General features: G+C 41.3%; 1 protein-coding gene across 1 annotated transcript in view; it reads right to left on the bottom strand.

The window, feature by feature from the left end:
* Nucleotides 1-15,342, bottom strand: part of NUS1 (NUS1 dehydrodolichyl diphosphate synthase subunit) — a 30,394-nt gene extending 15,052 nt beyond the window's left edge. Inside the window, exon 1 of the mRNA XM_042939696.1 lies at nucleotides 14,788-15,342. Within this exon, the coding sequence (XP_042795630.1) occupies nucleotides 14,788-15,202 (415 nt within the window). The 5' untranslated portion in view covers nucleotides 15,203-15,342. The remainder of the gene's footprint in view (nucleotides 1-14,787) is intronic.
* Between the last annotated feature and the right edge of the window lie 819 nt (nucleotides 15,343-16,161).

The following is a 16,161-nucleotide window of genomic DNA, read 5'->3' as shown; positions in this document are numbered from 1 at the left end:
CATTCAAAAAAGGTCACATAGGGACGCCTGGGTGGCTCAGTCTATAGAGCATCAAACTCTTGATCTCACGGTCATGAGTTCAAGCCCTACACTGGGTGTGGAGCGTACTTAAACAAAAAAACAAAAAACCAAAAGAGGTGATATAAGCACCATGTGGGTAGAGATCTTAACTGTGTTTGCTCACCAGGGGCTAGCACAGTGCCTGGCACAGAACAGACACTCAGCAAATAAATGTCTGCCGAAAGAAGGCAACAGTCAGAGACTGTCTAGGGGACTTAAAAAGACCTCTTTAGGGTAAGTGACATTTCATCTAGCCCATGGAGAATTAGGAGAATTCTACAGGGGTAAGGCTGGGAAGGTAACATAACAAAAGATGGGGATACAGACACACATTTGGGAGTCACCATCCTTAAGGTGAAGCCAAACAGACACACAAGAAGTGAAAAATAAGATCTGCAAAGGTAAAGAAGCATACGTGAAGAAGAGCAGGGGGCTAAGGCTGTGGCACCTTATGAAAGCCCACAGTCGTGAGACCAAAAGCTAGGAAGTATAAAAGTGAACACTGTGTAGTACCCATATGCAAAGCAACAAAAAATACATAGTCCCAAAGACAAACAAAAATTTTAAAGGAAGGTGATTAATATCAGAAGCTATTGGAATAACAATGTTGAGGACAGCAATACGTGTGCAACAATACAGATGTGTAGGATATTAACATTATGTTCAAGTCAGTCATAAAATTCACATGTATGACACAAAAGCATGTACTATAAGACAGCTACATGATATAGGCTTATTAATGTTATAAGACTTCCAGTTGTTTATGCAAGTAAAAAATAAAAAATGATTTAGACCACACTTTGGTCTATATCATAGATATAAATCATGGAAGGCATGCAAATGCAAGCTGGTGCAGCCACTCTGGAAAACAGGATGGAGGTTCCTCAAAAAACTAGACAGAACTAGAACTAACCTACAACCCAGCAATTGCACTACTAGGCATTTATCCAAGGGATACAGGTGTGCTGTTTTGAAGGGACACATGCACCCTAATGTTTATAGCAGCACTATCAACAATAGCCAAAGTATGGAAAAAGCTCAAATGTCCATGGATGGATGAATGGATAAAGAAGATATGGTGTGTGTGTGTGTGTGTGTGTGTGTGTGTGTACACACACATACACTGGAGTATTACTCGGCAATCAGAAAGATTGAAATCTTGCCATTTGCAAATACATGGATGGAACTGGAGGGTATTATGCTAAGCGAAATCAGTCAAAGAAAGACAAATATCATATGACTTCACTCATATGAGGACATGAAGTGACAAAACAGATGAACATAAGGGAAACAAAAATAATATAAAAACAGGGAGGGGGACAAAACATAAGAGACTCATAAATATGGAGAACAAACAGAGGGTTACTGGAAGGGGTGTGGGAGGGGGGAAGGGCTAAATGGGTAAGGGGCACTAAGGAAGCTACTCCTGAAATCATTGTTGTACTATATGTTAACTAATTTGGATGTAAATTCAAAAAATAAAATAAAATAAAATAATAAATAAATTATGGAAGGCATATGAATTTCAAAAACAATGTAAAATCTCTACAACACTGCTAGAACATATGAACTTAATAGAATGTAGATTCATTTTAATAGTAACCCACCACTAGGAACCCTTGCTTTTGTCTATTTACAGGACACTGATCCCTTCCTTCAATACTCCAAAGACCTATGCTTCAGTGCTCGCTAATTCACTCATCTCTGCCTTAGCTTCCAGATTAAAATAGGAACACATTTCAGGAACTCTTGCTCTCTCCAAATCAATGGATGACATTCTTTGTCACCAAAATGGTCACTACCTCTTTTCAATCTGTATCCTTTCCTTCTCAATCTTTCTGAAGTGTTACCATTAATGACCAAGCTGCTCCATTCTCAAAATTCCATCCTTACCCCACAACTTGTCTAAACTCCCTTTCTTGGTTCTACTCCCAGCCTGCGCCTTGAATGGCCCCTTCTCCCTTTGCACTGAATCCTTTCCCTCTTCCCACTTCTAACTGGAAGATTACTCCTAGAGTTGCTATCTCAGCCTTCTCCTTCTGTCCATGTGCTCCTATTTCTCTGAGTCTAGTCACTCATGGGACTTTAAAACCACTCAGGGCCAGGACAAGGGTGAGATAAGTGAAGCAAAACTTAAGTTGGCATCAAAAAACTCTAAGATAAAGAATAACGCATTATCTTCAACAACTTAATGCAAAAACATCCCATGATGAACAAAACATTAAAATTTTAAGTAAAAACAAGGATCAGCATTTAATAATTCCAGTTCAGGGGCGCCTGGGTGGCTCAGTTGGTTAAGCCTTCTACTTCAGTTCAGGTCATGATCTCACGGTTCGTGAGTTCCAGCCCCGCTCCTGTGCTGACAGCTGGAGCCTGCTTTGGATTCTGTCTTCCTCTCTCTCTGCCCCTCCCCTGCTCATGCTCTGTCTCTTCCTCTCTCAAAAATAAATAAACATTAAAAAAAAAAAAAAGAAAATTCCAGTTCATTCTACCCAGAAGTTCTGTAAGCATCTGAAACATACCTAAAACATAGCAGCTGATCTCTTAAAGCTAGTTCTCAGGGAGCCTGGGTGGCTCAGTTGATTAAGTGTCCGACTTCGGCTCAGATCATGATCTCACAGTTCGTGAATTCGAACCCCAGCTCTGGTCTCGCGCTGACAATGCAGAGCTTGCTGCGATTCTCTCTCTCTCCCTCTCTCTCTGCCCCTCCCCTGCTCATACTGTCTCTCTCCCTCTCTCAAAATAACAAACAAACTTAAAAATTTTTTTTAAATAAAACTAGCTCTCAAACACTTATATCAAGTTTTGTTTTTTTTTTAATTTTCTTAAATGTTTATTTTTGAGAGAGACACAGAGCGCAAGCAGGGGAAGTGCAGAAAGAGAGGGAGACACAGAATCACAAACAGGCTCCAGGCTCTGAGCTATCAGCACAGAGCCTGACGCAGGGCTCAAACCCATGAACTGTGAAATCAAGACCTGAACCAAACTCAGATGCTTAACCGACTGAGCCACCCAGGTACCCCTATATCTAGTTTAACAAAAAAATGGAGCAGTACCATAACTGTAAAATTTATACGCACTTAGGAACCAAGCTTGGAAGGGAATAGGCTATATGACAACAGTGAATGTATGAGGGTGATAGGACAACAGGGGATTTAAAATGGTAATTGGGGTAAAACTAATTAAAAAGAAAAAAAAACACCAGCCTTTTTTGTTGTTTGAGTTCCTTTTTTTTTTTAAAGTTTATTTTTGAGAGAGAGAGAGAGAGAGAGACAGAGAGAGTGTTTATGTGTGCATGTAAGTGGGGAAGGAGCAGAGAGAGAAGGGGACAAGGGATCTGAAGCAGGCTCTGTGCTAACAGCAGAGAGCCCAATGCAGGGCTCAAATCCAGGAACCACGAAATCATGACCTGAGCCGAAGTCAGACACTTAACCAATTGAGCCACCAAGTTGCCCCATGTTGTTCTATTTCTAATAAAGGCATCACTACCTGCCCAGTCACCCAAACACCTTCTCCACTCTAGTATTTTCACTACCACTTCCAATGCCCTATTAACATGCTAAACCCATATACTCATCTACAGCAATATTTCCCCTATCCATTTCCATTTGTCCATTGTCCCCAACTGTTTCAAGTTTTTCTTTTTCATTAAAATATTACAATCACATGATCTTCCAATGGGTCTTCTTGCCCCTTCTAGCATGTATCACTAGATTGACAACCAGATTAATCTTTGGGTTCATCTTTAATCCCGACATATTCCAATTTAGGATCTTCAATGGCTCCCAAAATGCTTAATATACTAAGAACAAACTGCTCAGATCAGCATTAAGATTCCAGCCTACGCTTCCACACTTGGTGGGTGGAAATAATGTTTATGAAACAAATGAATTTATTTCTCTGTAGTACTCTGTCCCCAGCAAATTAGAACTGTCGTATATTCCCCTCAAAACATATGACATGAGCCTAACCTCCATCCTTTATGTTACCTCCCCAGCCCCACACCTACAAACTCTTCACAGGCCAGCTAAAATGTCACTTACTCTTAAGAGACTCTTCCCAATCCCCCAGCCAGATATGCCCCATTCCTCCTCTGACTCACCCTTACCTCCTCCAAATACACACATTTTGTTCAAACTCCATAATAAACGAGATTCTACTTTGTACCATAATTACAGCTTAATCCCCCTACTGAACTGTAGTCTTCCTTGTGAACTTGTGGCTTACCCATTTCTTTTCCCCTAAGGTACCTTCCACATAGCAGGAGTTCAATGTTTATTTAATAAACTGAATTAATCAGTGCACAAAGTGCCACCTAACAACAAAACCTAAATGGATAGGTCACTAAGTGGAATTTTTAAGAAGTTTCCAGGAACCTCTCACAATAAAAACAGGCACTTCCTCATTGCATACAGGCAGAAATTCTGTTAAAAAGGAAGAATACACAGAGCCACAGTTACAAAGTATCTTTCATAAAGAAGTTCATAAAGTTATTTTAAACACAACCTTTGTCTCAGCTAATTTGGATGGAGAAATTAAATGCACAAGTATAGTTTCTGAGAAGTGTATAGATAAAACAGAGTATCAGCAAGATGATTCCTGATCACTCACGCTTGCCCCTTCCAGAAATCTGATTATATGCTATGCTGCCTATCTCACTTACCCATAGGCAATACTATCATCTTAAAATTTTCTTCAGGATTCAAAGTCTACACATACATACTTCTCACGATACACAAGAAATGCAGAAAGATATAAGAGTGCCTTTGTCTCTGATAGGCAATTCCTCCACTAATATCATAGTATGGTATTAGGCAAGTATTCATACTTGCAGAGCTCTTTTTCTCATATCACATTTCATCTTGTTTGCCTTCACAGAATCTAAACTAACGCCAAAATGGTGTAATAAAAGAAACTGTGACAAAAGTCCTTTTATGTAAAAGGAAGTTGAGACTACATTCGCTCAGAAATAACTGACCTAAGGGAAAAACATTTGTAAATACATTTTTCAGAAAATCGTAATTTACAGAATTATACAGTAATAAGCTGAAATAATTATTTTAAACCATCCTTTCACAGATGAGGAAAGAGACCCAAAAAGGTCAAGCAACTGTCCTTGGCCAAGAGTCTAAGATTTTGGCCTGGAATCCAGGTCTCCTGGATTCTAATTATTCAGTTCAGTAACTATTTCTAACATTGATAAACAAATGATGCTAAACCCACTTTACTAATACACCCATTAAATTCTGAATTCCCCTCCCTAAAAGTTGAACTCTATTAAATATATAAAACTGGCCTTTTTACAAATAAGCAGTATCTTTTGAAAAAACTAGAACTAGACCCCTTTTTTAAAAGACTCTTAAGGAGGTTTCACAGGGCTGACAATTATTTGAACTAAGAAAAAATAAGTTTGGGGTACCTGGGTGGCTCAGTCAGTTAAGTGTCCAACTTCAGCTCAGGTCATGATCTCACATTTGTGAGTTTGAGCCCCGTGTCGGGCTCTGTGCTGACAGCTCAGAGCCTGGATCTTGCTTAGGATTCTGTGTCTCCCTCTCTCTCTCTGCCCCTCCCCTGCTCACGCTCCCTCTCTCTCTCTCTCTCTCTCTCTCTCTCAAAAACAAATAAACATTAAAAAAAGTTTTATTAAAAGAAAAAAGAAAACATAAGATTTTGCAATAATGATTTCAAGAATTTTATATTTTGTTGCTCTACAACTATACCTCATGTATTCTCAATTTCCTAAGTGTAAACTGTGTGTGTGTGTGTGTGTGTGTGTGTGTATAATATATATAAAAGAACTATCTTTTAAAACACGCACATGCACACACACACACACACAAACATCTACAATTTCTGTAAAAAAATAAATAAAATATTATGCCAGAAAAATTGGACCTCAGAAAGACTACAATGTTTTTAGTATTTCTTGACAAACATTAGCTACACACTTTGGGGGCCAAATGTAAACTTCTCATATTCTAAGAAATATCTATTTTGAATTCTAGTATTAAAAACTACTTAAGATGCTCAACATTTAGACAATAAGGTAACCATTCATCCTAAACTGAATATTCCCTAACCTCATCACCATAACACTTCCAGTTTTTAGTGTTTCCTATTCCTAGTCTTTGTTCCCACCCATGTATAATACTGGCCTATATGATTATGCAATTTTATATCCTGCTTTTTTCATTTATATAACATGTATTCTTCCTTGGTGCTAATCTCATGATTATTACAACAATTGCATTATTTAACAGAAAAGCCTTTGCTGATTCGTTCCAGCTCTCAAAATATAAAAATCAATACTCCCAGGACTAAGATTACTACTAGAGCTATTACATATTCTTTCAGCATTTAGGTTTTCATCGTATTCAAGGAAAAGAAAATATATTGCCAATATAATTGGTGAACATAGAAATTACGTGGAATGAAGGGCATCATATGAGGCCAGGCAAAGGGGTAATACAAAGGGGTCTGTGGGCCTTGGTAATGAGCTGAGAAAACATTCCAAGTACAACGGAAGCCGTTGGAAGGTTTTACTCAGAGCTTAAATGACGTTATCAAGAAAGAATCACTTTGCTGGTGAGTAAAGAATGGATTATACAGGGGCCAGAATATAAAGGAAGACCAATCAGGTGGCTACAGCAATAATCCAGGTGAAAGATAATGATAACTCAAACTGAGGTGGCTACAACGAAAAACCAAAACAAGTATCCAATTTGGAACATATTCTAGAAGTAGGGCCAGGGAGGCCTGTTGGTAGATTATAGGTGGAATGTAATGTAAGAGACTCACAGAAGACATCTAAGTTTTTAGCTTGAGCACTTACTAGTATGTTTTAAGATGGGAAAAACTGTGAGAGAGGTCTGAGGAGAGTGAAATTCAAGACATGGTTTGGACATGTTAAGTACCTGAGATGCCTAATAAAAGTAAACCTGTTAGGCAGTGAATTAGATATGGAATCTGGAATTATGGGAGAGATAAGGACTGGAGATACAAATCTGGGTATGAGCATTTAAAGGACTTTTAAAATGATAAGGTTAGAGAAATCATCTGGGACAGGGGTCAGCAAACTACTGCTATGGGAACACAGCCACATCCATTCTTTTATGGCTGCTTTTTGGCCTCATTGGCAGAGTTGAGTAGTTTTAACAGAAACCCATAACCCACTAACCTAAAATATTTACTAGCTGGCCCTTTAAGAAAAAGTTGTTGACCCTTGACCTAGGAGATAGCAAGAACAACAGAAGGACAAAGGCATATATGCAGCACAATAGTCTAGGACCCCCCAAAATTTAGAAGTGAAAAAAACGAGAAGCCAGAGGCTCAGAAGGAACATATAGCAAGACAGGAAGAAATCCAAGCATACGTACGTTTCAAAGAGAGGCGAATTAAGCATGCTCTATCCACCCATTCGATTATATGCTATATTCAGGTACCTTACTGGAGTCCTTTGAAATCTTTACTATACCAATCAAAATGACATTTTAGAATTATAGGTTTCAATATAGTCTACTCTTTCACTCAACTCATGTACACGTTAACTGGCTAATACACCCATGACATACATACTTCTTTCAAATTCAGGAAACCAAGTAAGGAGTTTAATTAGACAAATATTCAGTCAGCAAATCTTATCTCTATTCCTTAAATCCTGCTTCTTCCAAAATTTATGTGAAATGAATAATCAATTCCATAAAATGAGACTTTTAAAGCACATATTTAACATATTTTCTTTTAAATATGAAATTACAGGGCATTAGGTGGCTCAGTCAGTTGAGCATCTGACTTCAGCTCGGGTCATGATCTTGTGGTTCATGAGTTCAAGCCCCATATCAGGCTTTGTGCTGACAGCTGAGAGCCTGGAGCCTGCTCCAGATTCTGTGTCTCCTTCTCTCTCTGCCTCTCTCCCCCCAAAATACACAAACATTAAAAAAAAATTAACTGAAATTAGAATTTTTACCATGGTTATTCCCTCCTTTCTACAGAAACAGACTTTAAGATATAACTAACATCAAGTATTTATAAGGCTACAGGAAGGGAAGACAGAAAAGTGAGATAAACACTAAAACAATCTCTCCTAGTTATAAAGCATCTCATCAGCTATGGTATTAATGTAATACTTCTTTAAAAATAAATGCCTGTCCTTCAAAATGGCCTACCTTTTTTCCTTTTAAACTAGACACTTAAGTAAGTTACCTAGTGGCTACCTTCATTTAATTTCTCTAACAATCCATTTACAACACTATCAGAGGCAATCTTCAGTGAAGAAAATATAATACTTATGGAGCAATTATTTAAAATTAAAAAAAAAAAAACTACCATTAAAATTTTATATGACTCAAGCAGTCCTAAAAAAAATAAATCTTATACACCATTAAACAGTTTTATTTCAAGAGAGAGCCCCAGGATTAGGAATCAGCGTGTTGTAGCAGGGAAGGTATGTGTGTGATGGTGGCACAGCATAATGGAACGAGTGTTGTGTTTCAAGTCCCAGCTCTTCAGCAGGATAGATGTGTAAAATTAACAAGCCATGTGGCCTCTCTCAGCCCCTGGGTACACATTTTAAAAATGAGAGTATCTTCACAGACTCTGCTCACCTGACAAAGAAACAGTTCAGTACAGAGCAGGAATACCATGATATTACATTTAGTTGATTAAAAAAGCGTCCTATGGGGCTCCTGGGTGGCTCAGTCGGTTGGGCGTCTGACTTTGGCTCAGGTCATGATCTCGCGGTTTGTGGGTTCAAGCCCCGCGTTGGGCTCTGTGCTGACAGCTTGGAGACTGGAGCCTGCTTCAGATTCTATTTCCCTCTCTTTCTGCCCCTCCCCTATTTGTGCTCTGTCTCTTTCTCTCTCTCTCAAAAAAATGAAAAATTTTTTTAAAAATTAAAAAAAAAATAATAAAAAAAGTGTCTTATCAGTCACAGGATGAACGTTTATATTAGTGGTAGGAAGAAAATTCTATTTGCCTTCATATTATGTTACAAATCATTTCTATCACCTGTAGATAAGAACCACTTTACCGAGGCTTTCAGATGACCTAACATAATTAGGAACAGTACTAAAAGTGACTATTGTAGTCCCATTCTCTTAGGAGTGTAAGTCAGTATAGCAAAATGGTTAAGTATAAAAGCTTTGGAATAAGATTTAGTTCAAATTCTAGACCTGTTCCTTACCAGATATAGGTTCTTAGCTTTCTCAGTCTTAGTTTCTTAATTTGTAAAACTGCTAAGGGTTTAACGGACTTCTTTGCACAGAAAGAATTCAACAAAGACTAATTATTCCTATTAAGTAAAGGTTTATTTTCATAAATAGATCCAGTACTATGGTTAACCAGAAGGGTACTCAAGAGAAGGTCATTTCAAAAGTTGCCAAAAGCAGAATAAAGCTTTTCAAAGTCAGCAAAACTGGGGATGGAATAATAAGTCAAGAGGTTACCTAGGAAGTAATAGAACGGACGTTACAAGAATTGATGATAGCCTTTTGACAGGTAGCTAACTCTCTGGCACAAAATGAAGAAGACGTTCCAGGATGCTAGGATATATGTGAAATTATGTACAAGATGTGAACTACACAAAGGTGAAGATTAGGAACAGATGTTGCCTTCCATGAGTTTCCACATGAGGGAAGACAAGTAGCCTAGTTTGTACTGCTCGTTGTGTCAACATGTAATCACAGTACAACTGGATTTTCAACCCTCCTTCCAACTCTGTATTTCAACATAAGGAGAAGAAGAAGTATTTAGTAAGACCATGCTTCCCAACAGCATCTCCGTCAGTGTGCCAAATATGTAACTAGGGGAAACTATGTTCGTTTCCTTCCATTATTCTAAGGTTCCTGGGTACTTGTGCTCAGAAACAAATTACACGGAGAACACCAAGCTACCTACACGCTGTAGGAGAAGCAAAGATGAGAAGGATGGACAGTATTTGGGGAGCTTAAATCTAGTAAGAAAATTGAGGCACATATACATGATTACTATTTTAGAAAATCCAAATACCTTTCAAGATGCAAAGTTCTGAGGAGATTCAAGAAAAGAGCAAGATTAGGAACGGAACAGTCAAGAGAGACTACATAAGAGGTGACAGGATAGACTTACAAGGATCAATGACAGCCTTCTGACAGGGAGACAGCCATTTGTCAGGAAAAGGAGAAGAGCCATTCCGGGGAGGGGAACATCAAGTAACCTAAATGTGGATGAGGCAAAAGGTATATAAAATGTGAGAAGTAGGTTAGGGAAGCCGTGAGTACACTGGACAGACATTTTTAATGCCAGTGTGAGAAATCTGTACCCAAAACTAATTTCAGAAGACACCTAGTACACATTAACAACTACGGAAGTAACGCTAGAAAGAGCATCGTGAAAGATTTCTGTTTGCTTGTTGCTGGATCCTCACACGGAAGGCAATGCCTTATCCTAGATCACTCCAATTTGTAACGAGCAATACTAAAACCCTACCCAGATTTCCTCATTCATGACAAGGAACATGAAGAATGAATACTTTGAGGCAAGGCAAGCAGCAGAGTATCCCTCAATTTGTGTTAGGGTCAAACTTCAAGGCACAAAGGCAGTATATAGGCAGTTGGGTAAAAAGAGATGCTCAGGTCCCACTCCCCTAATTCAGTCTGATCAATAATTGTGTTGAATCTGTAGTTTTTACAAGTATTCCCAGAAACTCCTTCTCACATGGTCCACAGGCCACATTTTGAAAAATACTGCCCTACAGCAAGGTCCCCAACATGGCACCAATATAACTGGGCCGAAGAACAGGCTTCATCATTGAAGATGAATAATACATACCCAGATAATGTGGAGCCCAGCATACTTCAAGTGAGATCCAGGCCAGCACAACACCCCTAAGGTGGTAATACCAAAAGTCCCTGAACTCCAGGTTTTGTGCCATCCCAATTATGGTCATTTCTTCAATTATAATCATGGAGACAAATTGGGTGAACCTCTTTACTAGAATTCTGGGCTTAAGAAATCCTGAGAAAACAACTCCAATTTCTAATATGTGAAAGAATTACTGGCAGAAATTATTACAATCAAGAAATATGGCAGGTAAATGAAAATAAAAAGTTCAGTTTGCTGGCAATCAAACCAAAGTAAATATCAAGGGGTTTTTTAAGTCCAAGAATAAAATATAATCTAGATTCAATTATAATTAATTAGAATGAATACTTACGTAAACCCCAATTCTTAAGTGACAGGGTACAGGACAGGGAAAGATGTAAGGAGGTACAGTAGCTCGTCTCCGAGATCCCTGCCATCAATCCCCCTGCCTGAACCCCATCCTTCCCACACTTGTCTCCCTTGCACCTTTCTGGATAAGCTATTTTCTCAATGAGAGGTAAAGTCTATTTCACCATTTTCTTGATTTGGGCCAGACCTGTGATGTCTCAAACCAAGAGAGTACAGCAAAAGTAACACTGCATGGTTTCCTAAGCTAAGTCAAAGAAACCGTGTAAGCTTTGGCCTTTGGCTAGGTCTTTGAGAACTTTTTCTGGGAGAAGCCAACTCTATCATCTGACTACCCTGAGGCCACTGTTAATGAGGAAGCCTAAGCACGTCAGGTAGAAAGACTGTGTGAAGACAGATGACCAACCTGCCCTCATCAATTCCAGCCATTACGAACCAGGTATCAGACTCATGACAAGAAATTTTTATGTCCTGGCCACTATCTGACCACAACCTTATGAGTGACCAACCCCCAAAAAGAAATGACCAACTGAACTGAGTCAACATATAAGCTGTTGTTTTAAAACACTATGCCCCGGGGTAAATAACTGGAACAGTCACGGAAACCTTCACCCTACCTCATTTCTCAAGCTTTCTTTATAAGAACTTGCTTATATTTACGGCTCCCCACAGTCCTCAGCACCGTTGTTAAGGCTTGTCTGGTAGGAATGCCACCAAAAGGGAATTCCCTAGTCACATACAGAGCAGGGAGGGAGAGAGAACACTGCTGTTCGTGCTAATCCAAATTCTACCTACTTTGGCAAAGCCTAGCTCAAGTGTCACCTCCTTCCTTATCAGGGGCATATGGGGGTGACCCTGCTTTGCAGGGATTTTTCTTTCCTTAAATAAAGTCTCTGCCACTCACTTACCATTTACATATTAGCTTGTATTAATTTTTAGTAGACATCCTTGAGGTACTTTAACTTTCTTAAGAAACACAAGTTCTTGTATCCCTTTGTATCTCAGTGCTTTACACCATAAGGTACTCAATAGATGTGGCATTTGTGAATATGTCAATGGGACTTTTTTTAACTTATAAAGAGATGGGTTTAAATAAAAGTTTGTTTGGGAAAACTAAATAAAGCGTAAGCAGCTATACCTCCCCTGAAAAGGACAACTTTTCTCACATATCCACAGGTCGTTTCCTCACCTCTTTCAGGTCAATACTCAAAAGTCAACGAGGCTTTCCTTGCCCACCCTACTTAACGCTGCACCCCACCATTGCCTTTCAACATTCCCATTCCCTGTTTCATTTTTCCTCATTTCACTTATGATCTAATTTACCACTCTTTTACTCTTATATAATATTTGTCAGGCTTCCACTAAAGTGTAAGTTCCATGAGCATAGGGATTTTTGTCTGTTTTGTGCACTGGTGTACCCCATGCCCAAACGAATACCTGATAGTTAATAGACAGCCAACTGTCACTGTTGAATGAATGAATGAACACCAAGAATGGGTACGTCAAAAGTCTCTTGTTTCAGGGGCGCCTGGGTGGCTCAGTTGGTTGAGCGTCCGACTTCAGCTCAGGTCATGATCTCATGGTCCGTGAGTTCAAGCCCTGCATCGGGCTCTGTGCTGACAGCTCAGAGCCTGGAGCCTGCTTCAGATTCTGTGTCTCCCTCTCTCTCTGACCCTCCCCCGTTCATGCTCTGTCTCTCTCTGTCTCAAAAATAAATAAAACATTAAAAAAAAATTAAAAAAAAAAAGGCTCTTGTTTCAAACAATGAAATTATCCCCTTAAAAATAATTAAAACTGCTTTTACAGTTGGGCACAAAGTGCCCTATGTCAATTCCCTGGAAATGACCTTAAAACTCCTTCAGGTTTTCAGTCAATACCTGGTTAGCTTGACTTCTCCCTGTTCATCAACAATCACTTTTCTTTTAGCAAATATGGCACAAGATATTTCTGAACCATATCAGCAATTCAAGAACAGGAATTATCAGAAGAAGAAAGTGTTGCAATATTACAATCTGTAGGCACAGTCACCAAGTTAAACTATGTAGCTATACACATCTGCATTTCCTACTAGAACGTAAAGGTACTTGCTTTAAAAGAATCACCTGTATATAAGGGATTCACTTATAAGTTAATTCACCCTATTGTTTAATGGCTTTAACTGATTTCCATTTCTGCTTCACTTGTTTCTTTCCCCACACAGTGTTTCTGTTGCATTGGTTTAAGCAAAGACTGGGTTGCTTCCTAACAGTCCTGTATTTCTATTGGTCTGCTCAGTTCTTTGGCAAGTTCCATAAAATGTCAGCCCCTATTAAACTTTACCCTACAGGTTATATCATCAGTTGATAATGACAGACTACTGAGTCACTATATTCCTTGCTGACTGCACGGAAGGTGACAGGTCAGTCAAAGATTACTCTAATACCCTGCAAGAGTTCCTGTCTGACCTTGACGTACCCTTTTGGACAAAACCCTGCACTTACACCTGCCTATGTGACAAAGACTTAAAGGAAAAAAAAAAAATCAAACCGTAGCCTCTGTGGAGCATACCAGTAATTTACGTTACTGAACAGAGAAGAAAACGTTAGTTTTCTTTCCTTCATACCCATACACCTAAATCATTGTTATCGTCACATCTTTATATCTAAGGAAAGGAAATGACACTACTTTCAGGATCTGACTGAAATCCAAACCTGCCATTTAGAGCCTTCCTCAACCTGACCTCCTAGTCATCATTTCAGTCCAAAGGAAAGCCCATTTCCTCTGCATGAACTTCTCAAATTCCTCCAATTCAGAATTCCTCTCCCCCATTCTCATCGTGGTTACTTACTCCCAACACTTCTTGCTATTCACCAACAAGTTACTTATGTATCTACTCCCCTAAACCTGAGAATCCATGGAGTTAAAAGTAAGATTACAAGGAATGTGTTTATTAGCACAGTGCTTAAGGTTTGTAGCCACCCAATAAATGGTGAATTCTCGTACTTAAAAAATTCCCCATGGTTAAATGCATTCCCTCAATCGAACCTTAAAAAACGGCAATTACTATATCAAGTACTGTGTTAGCCACTAAGGATCAAGGATTGCACACTATTCCAGACCTCACACACGTGACTATTTTCATTTTGCCTATCCAGACTCTCACATACTTTTTGTAAGCCCAGTTCAAACGCTACCTGCCCCCAACCACTCAGCTTATGCGCCTTCACAGACTAGCAATGATTTAAGAGCAGTGCCTTGAATCTCTCTGAAGAAACAGTGTAGTAAAAACCACAAACAACAAAAAAGGTTGGGGCGGAGGGCAAATACGTGGAGAAGCTCAGATGTTGGTGTTTGTGTTCAATAAAGCTTATCTCCCTTCCTCGAAAGCGCTAGCACCGTAATTTGCCCTGAAGGGCCGTGGGATGGGGCAACTGGAAGAGCAGGGAGCGCTGCGGTGCGCGGCGCGCCGCGGATACACCTGCCGGATGTGCGGTCCCCCCCGGTCGGAGGCGCCCGGGTCCCCCTACCCGCGCCGGACCTCACCTTGGTGGTCGTAGACGCTAATGTAGGAGATGCCCACAGCCATACACCACACCACGAGGCTCGCGATGTCCGTGAAGCTGGGCTCCTGCTCCTCTTCGGTGACCACCAAGCCCATGTGCACTGGCAGCTTCTCCAGGGAACGGCCGTCCGCGCGCCAGCGCAGCCGGGGGTGGGCGGCGGCCGGGCCCTGCCTCCCTCGCGGATGCCGGTGGTGACGGCGGTTCCTGCCGACAGCCGGGGGCTTGCGGAGCGTGAAGCCGAGCGGCGCTAGGACCGCGGCAGAGGCGGCGCGGCAGCAGCGCCGCCAGATCCAGTTCCAGGTGCCGAACCGAACGCGGAGCCAGGAGGTGAGCGTGCGGTGCAGGCAGAGCAGAGCGTGCAGCACCCGCCACACCAACTCGTACAGCCCCGTCATACTCCCGTGGCGTCCAGGCGCCCTCTCCTCCCGCCCTCCCACACCCGCGGTGCGACGGCTTCTTATCCAGCCCTGCGGCCGGCGCGGGCCATCACTCCACGTTCCCCCGCCCCCCACGCCTGAACCCCTTTCCACTGCCAACACCTCACCTCGCCCCCGCCGCCATCTTCCTCCTGCCTCGGCAGCCCCGCCCCCACTAGTACATGGACAGTTCTGATTGGTCGATGCGGAACTCTGACGCGACTTCTGAGTCCGAGGATGTGGCCTAACCAGACGCCGCGAAGGAGAGCGAGCTCCTGGGAACTAAGCGGGTTGGGGACCGAGGGCGCCCCCTAGTCGTGTGGAGAACGAGGAACAGACGCCGCCAACCCTTGCCCGCAGGACTCGACAGAAAGGCACTTGTCTTCAAGGTTGGAATGGGCCACCTCAGGCACTCCGCGTCCCTCGAGGCCTTGGGCGTCTTCTACTGCCTGTCTCCTCGCACGGCCCCGCCAGAAACGGTTTCTAAGGGATAAAAGTGGCCCAACTGGATTACATTACATTGCAAACGCCAGAAAGAACCTAGGAACAGAAGGTAGCCTTCAGCAAGTGCTGATGTTGGGGGTCAACGAGGGTCCTGGAAAGGAGGGGTGCGGAGACAGAAGCGTGAGCCTTACGGAGGTCCTGCTCCTGTTCTTTAGTCAAACCTTGTACCTGAGGCTAATTCTTCCCAAAATGTGAATGAGGATCTTTAGGAGTGCTCTTGAAACATAGTTCTGCCCATGTCCTCCCCCTCTAAGTGGAATCTTTACTGGCTGTCCATTGCTTAATACAGAAAAGGGGGTTCCACGGCCTGGCAATCCAGTCAGTTTATTGTTTTGTTCGTTCAGCATGCGATCGCCGACTACCAGCATGAGCGACCTGAGTAACCACCTCTCTCTGGTGGAAATTGCCCATGCAGTGACATCATCCCCTTCACA

This window comes from Panthera leo, chromosome B2 (assembly GCF_018350215.1).
Source record: "Panthera leo isolate Ple1 chromosome B2, P.leo_Ple1_pat1.1, whole genome shotgun sequence".
Taxonomy (NCBI): Eukaryota; Metazoa; Chordata; class Mammalia; order Carnivora; family Felidae; genus Panthera; species Panthera leo.
Note: the sequence above shows the minus strand (reverse complement) of the source record. Positions and strands in the feature narration are given on the sequence as shown.